This window comes from Vidua chalybeata, chromosome 12 (genome assembly GCF_026979565.1).
Source record: "Vidua chalybeata isolate OUT-0048 chromosome 12, bVidCha1 merged haplotype, whole genome shotgun sequence".
NCBI lineage: Eukaryota > Metazoa > Chordata > Aves > Passeriformes > Viduidae > Vidua > Vidua chalybeata.
The window spans coordinates 21,008,959-21,018,081 of record NC_071541.1 but is presented as its reverse complement, the minus strand read 5'-3'; the positions used below and the strand labels follow the sequence as shown (position 1 = coordinate 21,018,081).

Genomic DNA, 9,123 nt, shown 5'->3' with positions numbered 1-9,123 from the left:
GGACGGGTCTGGCTCAGCGGGAGCTCCTCGTAGATCTGCCCAGGGGCCACGCAAGCGGCAGGCGTTGCTTCCCCAGGGTCGGGCGGGAAGGGGGCAGGAAAGAGTGTTTTCCTCCCTCCCCTTGGCCCCCGCTCCCGGCCCTAGGGAGGGGCCAGCCCCGGCGGGTGCGCCCTTTCCCCGCCGCTGCCCCCGTTCCAGGCGCAACACCTGGTCCCCCGGCAGCCGGGGCGGCCCCTCCGGCGTGTCCCGTTGCCGCTTGGGCCGGGCCGGGGCGGGGGCACATCCCGCCTCCGCCGCCTTCAGGGGCGCCGCGTCCCGCTGGCGGCGCCTCATGGCGCGATGCAGCTGCAGTGGGAGGGAGAGGAAACCCACCCCCCTCGCCCGGCGGCCGCCTTTGTAACCGCCTGGCCCAACTCAGCGCGCAGCGGCTCGGGGAGCGCCGGAGCGCGGCGGCGGGAGCAGATGGAGCCGGAGGGTAAGGCTACGCCCAGCCCCTCGCGCCCCGGCCGCGATTCCGAGGGAGCCCCGCGCTGGCCTGCCGAATTCTCGGTGGAGGCTGCGGCGGCCGCGGGGAGCCGGGCCGGGAGCGAGGCGGCGCAGTGGTCCCGGCGGGCCGCGAGGTGCCTGTGGCGCGGGCGGTGAGGCTGGTTCCCGGCCGGCCCCGCTCCAGGTGTGCGGGCCCCCCGCCGCCGTCTCCCTCCCCTACCCTCCCCTCGCCAGCTGGCGGGCGGGCGCGGTCCCGCCGGCTCTGCTGGCGCCAAGGCCCCGCTCCGCCCGCGCCCTCGGCGGGGAGCCCGGGGTCGGCCGCTCCGCCGCGGGGAGGCGGGGGCCCAGCGGAGCAGCTCGCACGGACCTGGGGGCGCGCTCAACTAACTTTCTTTCTTTAATTGATTTTTTCTTTTCGTTCCTTGCTCCCGCGAGCGGCTGGCGCGGTTCTGATGTAAACCCATCGCCCGGGGGACCGGCCTGCCCTCCCGAGGCTGGACCTGCAGCGGCGCTGGCTGCGCTACCCGTGGCCTCCCAAGTGCCAGCTGCGGGCTCACCGAGCTGCCCCCGTACACATACCCCGGACCCGGCGTCCCTGTGCGGCTCACAATGGCCAGGGAATCCATGTTTGAGTAAATGCAGCACTAAGTTGTTTAAATATATTTTTAGTTCTCCTAAAACCACACAAAATCACTTCTGTTAAACATTCATTTCATTAAGACTGCTATTAACTGTAGAGATTAAATTTATTTCCTGCCAATCCATATTTAGGCACTTATTAAATGCTGAGGTTTTTTTCCCTCTCTCCTTTTTAAAAAACCTTTTGGAACTGTTAGTACTTTAAACGTAAACAATTTCCAGTTGCAAATTGGAAATCTCTGAACCATAATGATCTGTTATGTTTAGCTGGCTGTCTCTGTAAAACCAGCATTCTCGTGGCAAAAAAAAAAATAAAACAAAAAAAAACCAAAAAACAAACAAAAAAAAACCCCAAAAAACCAAACAAACCCAAAAAAACAGAAACAAGGAAGGAAAGGGGGGGGGGGGGGGGAAGCCCGAAAACCCCTTATGAGATTTATGTTTAGAAAACTGGCTACATGCATTGTAGCTGTTTTTTTTAAACCTCAGTACCTATGTCACATTTTCCATTCCAAATATTAAGAGTGGTGTAACTATGTTAAAGAGATATACTCTACTTTCCATTGCAAGCTTTAGGGAATTTTAACACAAAGGAAAACAGCTCTGCAACATAAAAGAATCTTGCCTGATACACAGTGGCACCAAGGAATGGGAGAGACTATTGGCAATTTTTAATGACCAGAATTGATTTTGTTGAGAAGCATGGAGAATGGACAGGGGTTATGTATGGTGACCAATACATTGATAAAAGGATTCTTGCATTCTTTAGAAGAAATTTTCATAGAAATCTTTCATAGAAAGCTGTTTTTCAAAATGCTAGGAGGATGGTTTAGAGTTCATACTCCATCTAGCAGAGCTGTGTTTATAATATCCCTTGAAATAAGCAAGCTGGGTTGTTCCTGATTTAGTTCACTTGTGACCCTGTTCTTTATGTTGTAAGTATTCTTACCTTAATAACGCTAAAGAAAAATTATAAAAATAAAATTGAGGTTGAAGGAATTCCTTTTAAAGAAATAAATTCTTATTTTTAAAAAGTGGAAGTTTTCTGCCCTGCTTTTACCTACAAAAACTGGATCAACCTAGGAAAGATTATGGTGAGTTGCAAAGCTGCTGAAGTTCCCCACCTGCCCTGGATCCAGAGATATTCAGGCAATCTGACTTCTGGCACCTCCTGAACTCTTTGTGTACCAATCTTCAGTACATTAATTTTTAGAGGCTGGTCCTCCCACATGGGTTGGAGCCTGCAGTAGCTGAAATGCCCATGTTAGCAGTCTCCTGCTCTGTTTGTGAAGGAGCCAGGGTTCTCAGGTGAGTTGCTTGTAGATTGCAAAACAAGCAGTATGTAATTGCAATGTCAGTTGCTTGTAGACTGGTGCAATATGTGTCCCTCTGTATGTGTGTGTTTGTTATTTTCTTGAGTGTGGTGCATCTCACTGAAAAGCATCAACCAGTGAGCTTTACTTCTGTTTTCAGAGTCAATGGACTCAGAGTGTGGTGATATAACGGAAATCTGTAGAGCTTGCTTGCTCTTGTGGCTCTGATCTGATGTGCCCTGCTTGCATAGTCCTGGCTGGAATCATTCTTGAATGGAGCTGGAATTGCTGTTGTCCAGTCACATTTGGCACAGCTTCTTGCATTTAAACACATGTCTAAAACTCTTGTTGAAAGTGGAGAGCCAGGACTTTCTCTTTCCAGAGGACCTTTGCCTCTTGCTGAGTGTGCAGATCTAAGGCCTGTCAGATGTTTTCCACAGAGGCAGGGAAGAAAGATGGACTTGATACTAGGTTGCCCTTTCCTTAAGGTAATCCAGTGTAGTGGAGTAACTCTACAGAAATACTGACCAACACAATTCTTGTGGGTGTCTCCCTGACTCCTAACATTGGCTGAGGTGATAATGTAGGACAAGGTCGGGACTGCAGAGTGTATTTGGTCTTGGAGTGTCTCAGAGGTGCAAGAGAGAATATTTCATTCAAAACAATAAAAGCAGTAGAATCATAATGATGATGGTCCTCATGGCTTTTTGTGTGGAATGAGCTTCTGTAGTGTGGTCCAGAATGAGGAAGACTGCCTTAGGTCAGTAGTGGTGGAAGTGGGATGTTGAAACCTTGTGACACCATGAGTGACAGACTTGGGAAGTCAGAATCCCAGGTGATGATTTTTCAGTCGTGCATTGGTTGCACTGCAGTGTTTTCAAGGCAGTTTTTGTGGCTGGATTTTCCAAAGTATTCCAATGGTTTTATACTCTCGTTCCCTGATCAGGTTCAATGTGTTTGGTTTTGAGGAAGCTTTGTTCTCAAACAAGCTATGTGAGGTGGAGTGGTGTGGGCAGTGCTGCTCTTTAAAATATGACCTAAAGTCCAACTACTGGTTTTCAATGAAAAATATACAGCTAACTTCTGCAGGAAGGTTGGGGAACAGCTCTGTCTTCCCATGTGTGTCTGTAAGCTCAAAAAACACTGAATGTTTCTAACTGAAGCGTGTCTGTTCCTGCTGACCAAGCTCAATAATTATGGATGCATGGGTTTTTTTCCAGATTGCCTAGTCCTTTTTTTTTTTTAGGGATCTTGATAAGATTATTGGAGATCAATAATGGTCCTGCTTTGGTCAGTGAGTATGACCAAGGGTTCTGTGTGAGAATTGAAAGGGCAGGAAGTGTACATGCAGCAATGATGTGATTAATGCTTTAGTTCCTCTGACTGCGCATTGGTTCTACTAAAGCTATGAACTTGTGAAATGCTTTTGAGTAAGATTAATTTTCTTTTTCGAGCTGTTTTGTTGAAATTTACATTTTAATTTTTAAATTTAAATTTTTCATTTACCGAAAACTCAATTTGAAACTAAAAGAGGTGACTGGTAAAACCTAAGTAATGAATATTTCTAGTTCCCTGGATACATATATTGTGTTAGACATTTGAGCCATTGGTTGTGTATATGTTAACTTGTTTGAGGTGGGTGAACAGTGTCAGATTAAAATCAGTAATAACTACTGTGGTATCCATTTGTATTGGCATTATCAGATTTTAATGTGAAATTTGATGTTTCACTTGAGAGACTGACTATGACTTGCGATTTTTACACAATGATGAATATTGATACTCTTTTGAAAATATGTCTCTTGTTCCAAATTCTCTGAACTGAAAGTTCATTTTAAGTAAAACATAATGTGACTTCATGTATTCCTCAGATGTGGGAACAGAGCATATGACATAACCTGAGCTAAGACGGACTTGGACATGAGTGAGAGAAAGGAGGGGGAAGGTAGGAGAGAGTATTGTTGAAGTCCTTTCCATGATGTGACAGCTCTTGAGCCATGCTACATGCCCATCACCAGCTCTCAGGGCTCTCATTTTTTTTGTCCTCTACCAACGCCTTTGAACACCCCATTGAGAGCTGAGCCTGGCACCCTGAGCACAGGACCCCAGACCGCCATGGTGAAAATCCATATGAAATTGAAAATAGATGTCTGCAGCTCAGTGTTGCATTCTCTGGAGCATTTGGGAGGCAGTCAGTCACAGCACTTGGAACTCTGGCTGGTTTGGAGGTTATTAGTGGTGAAATTTGAGATGCCTTTGTTGGTGGAACAATAGTGAGGTATACTAGAAAGTGCTTCCAGGAGAACTTTTTTCCCCTCCCTCTACTCTCCCCCCTCCCATTCACAGCCAGCTCCTAAAAGCAAGGCTTAATAATTTACATTTGTTACATAATGATTTACATTTTACACTTTGCAGCATCTTAAAATTTTATGGGTCTTGGGTTTTATTTCACAGTTTGTGGCTGTTCATTCTATCTGTGCTGCCTGTAATTAGGAATTCCTGATATTACAATACTGAGTGTTTGCTTTACCTGGGTACCCAGCGAATGCTGTGCCAGCCTGTGAAGAAAAGATGTGCTGGTACATGGTGTCCCTGCCGGTGATGCTAATTGGAGTGACAGCCTCATGCTCATCTCCACTCCCTTGGTGGTGTGGCCATTACTTTTTCTGGCAGTGGTCACCACATCTTTCTATGAGAAATACCCAGGTCTGCAGTTGTGGTCTGGCTTCTCAGGATTAACTTGTTGAGTTTAAGTGGCATTATTTAAAGCACATTGCCTCTGTGGTCCCTGATCACTACCTCACAAAATGCTGTTCTCCCTGCCTTTTCTTCTGGTTTTACTGACTTCTGTTGCTTTTTTGGTCGTTCTGTGAAAGAGTTTATTGTTATTACCTGCTTCCTTGTTTTCTGGGTTGTGCTTTTCTTGCTATTTGTCTGGGGTTAAGACCCTTGTGTGGGACAGAAAGCCAATTATTTAACTACTGTTAGAGGGCTAGGTGAAGAATTGAGGTGGAAGGCTGAGAACAGGAGGTTGTTGACATAGCATAATCTCAATCATGGCATACATGACTCCCTGCAGGATCCTTGAGGGGCTCAGCAAAATAAGTTCATCAGCTCCTCATCTATAGTCCCTCCATTAACAGAGGAATGAAATCCCTACCGTGAAGCCAGGCCATTTGAATAACCTTTCAGATATGGGCATGATACTTTTGTCCCTCAGTCTTTCTTTTCTCCCTCTTAGTATAATTAATTTTGTGGTTATGGACTCTAAAAACCAACAGCTCTTCCACAGATAACCATCAGCATAAAAAAGTTGCAGGAGTGCTAAAATGGGATTTTTCTCCTTTGTTGAGAAGCTTGGTAGTGCTTGAATGATGTAATATGTTAATGGTGGGGCTAGTAAATCTGGCTATACTGTCACAAGGCATCCCTAAGAGGCAGTGTTGGTCCCTCTCTGTGCTTGTGTTGGGCACCAATAGCCTGAGAAAGATGTTTTGTGTCTTGAAGAAATATGTCAAGTGTTACCAGCTTTGGTGTCTTAAATGCTGGTGACTTTCTGGAGAGCTCAGAGTTATTAGAGGCAAAAATTACCATTTCTAAATTTTAAAATTTCATAGGCTCTAGAGTACATTTAAATGTGGTGGAAGTATTGATAGCTGTTCAGAGGGCACTCTTGAGGCTTGGTCAGAAGCAGTCATTGAGCAGTGAATAGAGTCATGTAGAATTAATGGTCTTCAAATCTGTTGATTTTTTTTTTCCTAGTCATACTAAAAATGCATCTTTTGGGATGACAGGACCTTCAAGGTACTAGCAGGGACAGAGCAGACCACTGGCCATTGCTGTGAGAGGTGAGGAGCTTTGAAACATTTTAGGTCCTCATGTATTTCAGCATGGCCATGAGCAATTATTTACTGTAACTGCATTTTAAAATCCTGAAATGTCCCCTTTTGAAAGATTGTTCTAGTTCTTTGTTTCTTCTTTATTCATCTAACTTGATGCAGCTTCACAGAAATTCTTTTGTTTAATGAATAGTCAAGGAGAGAACATTTTTATGCTGGACTATTGAATGAATCAATTACACATGCAATTTGCCATTTTTCTCTCTTGAAGCATTTTGAATAATCTCCACTGAAGTATACAGAACCACTGCTAAAACTGTAGTACCTTTACAGGTAAGTTCTAGTACTCATAGAGCTGGTTAATTAATGTGAATGGCTAAAACACTAATACAGAGTCCAAAGCTGACACTGGTTAGATGTCAGCCTGTTATTGGAAGCCCAACCTCTATCCTTGAGATGGAGCATTTGGATACAGTGTGTGCAAACAGCATACACATCTGTACACGGCATCATGGCAATCTGGATGGAGATTTTTGGAGGATACCAGTCTCCATATTAAAGAATCTAATTTCTAAAAGTTCAAAGAACCCAGTAGCCCCAGTATTTTTTGAAAGAAGGCTCACATCTAAATATCATTTGGATGTCAGAGGTTTCTCCTCTTTATTTTATACTTCTAAAAAACAGGCAGGTGTCTGATATAATGAAGGAATTTAACACTGGGGTCTAGTTTTCTTAAACTCTTGGCCTCTTTTTATTCTTTCTTTTTGGGCTTGCAGGCTCTGAGCAGAAATTCTCTCTTGGTAATTTAACCCTGAGCAAATATTTACATTCATGAGATTCTTGCTACTTCAGTAATCATTTTGAGCCTTGACTTTGGAACAGGGTGAAAGTTAATGTACCAAACACTGGGGCAAGGAACTGTGAAAGGAAGACCAAAGAAGCCTCCAAACATGGGTTTTCCATGTTTGATATGAATCACCTGCTAAGTGTAATGTGGTTGTCACTTCCAGAATGAGATCTACAGAGATACTGTGTTTTCTGCCACTCTCCCTATGTGTCTGATGGGGGCTTGTGATTTGAATTTTACCCACATCTTTAAAAAATTGAATAAAACTGTTTGTGTAAAAACTGAAGGGAATGAATAAGTAGAATAGAAGACTGAGATAGAAAAGAAGGAAAAAGTGAGTACAGTGAAAAAAAACCTCATAGAGGTGTAGGAAGAGATTTTGAAGAAAGAGGATTTTAAAGTCAAAATTAGTAAGTAATCTAAATTTTGTAAAAAAGGAAACTTGTACAAAACGCTCTGGGAGATTAACCTGTGGGCACTGCAGAGGTAAGGGAAAAGTTCTCCAGGGTAACACCAACAGAAAGCTGAATAAATATGGTAAAGGAAGGAGTGATCTCTCTGCAGACCAGTGAATGAAAATACCACCAGATCTCAGCTTCCCGTGGGTTTGGTTTTTTTCCTAGATTTTGCTGTTTCAATCCAGCATCATACCCTGTGCTGGCTGCAGTGTTTCTGGGAAAGACAGGGAATGAGAGCATACTCAGTTCTCACACCCTTTGGGGGAGAAATATGCAAGGTTCCTCGTGCAGGCTCCTGGTGGAGGATGGAGTTTCCTCATACAAGCCCACCTTGGCCACACCTTTTGAGATGTGTTTGGAGCCCCAGGGATTTGGTAGTGGTGTGGCCCTTGGGTCAACCACTGCAGCTCCATGCTGCTGCTGGTGAGCTGACAGGAGAGCAGGGTTGTGTGCACCTGCATGGGATAGCTGAACATCCCATGCAGGTGCATAGTGCAAGCTGGGCATTGTATTCCCTCTTAAATTGGATGGAAAAGAGGATTGTGCCCCCATAGGTAAAATTGTGCTGTAGGTTGACATGGTTGTACTGGAGCTGTGACTGAACTTAAAAAAGCTGACAGTGATTAAGGCCCAGCCCCCAGGCTGTAGTAGTGTACATCTTGGAACTCTTAGGGGCTTGTCTTGAAGTCACATATATGGTTTTTCTATTTAATTTTTTTTCCCCATTTTTTCCTTGTTTGTTGAATATCTGCAAAGCCCCTGACTGGAGGTAGATGAATTTTGCCTGGAGGAAACTTCAGCCATTCCAATTTCCTGTTGGAGCCAGGTGTGCCACCTCTGTAAATCACTCTCACAGGCTGTGGGAGTCATCCATACAGAGTGAAGTTTCCCACGGAGGAACAAAGAGTGCTGCCTGCTGAGTTCTCCTGGATCTGTTTCACTAATTGCTATTGAAATTCTTACAGCCTCTTTCTTGGCTGTAGAAATGCAGTGCCAAATATCAACACTGGGTGGAGAAGTTCCCTTCTAGTTGTTGTGTGGTTGAGAAATGCATTTCTTAATTTTTTATTCATCTTATGCAAATACATGCCTTGCTTTGCCATTTCAAACTTACTGTTGAAAGTGCAAATGTTCCCAGCTAGTAATAGTAAAATTACTAAAGTAAATAGTAAAATAAAAATAGTAATTTAAGAAAATCCTGTCTCATCCATACTGTGTGGAGTTGTTGGAACTGGGTCTTTGGTTGGAGTTATGGCTGCTTAATCTTGATGGCTGTGCAGTCAAAAAAGTTGCTTCACTTGGAATGCAGAACAGATGCTTTTCTTATTCACTTGAAAGGATAGTCTGGTGTTTTATTGGTTTTTCCAGACCATGGAAGTCTCAAAAGTTATTTTTAAAACTGCTAATCCTCTTAGGATAATGAAACTGCTGAAGCAAATTTTGAGGATAGGAGAGCTGCTGTGTTACTTGTCCATCTACTTTGGGGTTCTGGCCACAGACTGAAAACCTTTGTGGCAAATGGTTATGGAATAACTGGCAGC

At 44.4% G+C, this 9,123-nt stretch overlaps 1 protein-coding gene across 2 annotated transcripts in view; it reads left to right on the top strand.

The window, feature by feature from the left end:
• Nucleotides 1-212: 212 nt before the first annotated feature.
• FGD3 (FYVE, RhoGEF and PH domain containing 3) overlaps nt 213-9,123 on the top strand; it is a 94,930-nt gene continuing 86,019 nt past the window's right edge. The window contains exon 1 of one of the 2 annotated variants that reach the window (XM_053954159.1): nt 213-475. In XM_053954159.1, coding sequence (XP_053810134.1) covers nt 340-475 — 136 coding nt within the window. In that variant the 5' untranslated portion in view covers nt 213-339. The remainder of the gene's footprint in view (nt 476-9,123) is intronic. The other variant, XM_053954161.1, reaches the window with a different exon arrangement.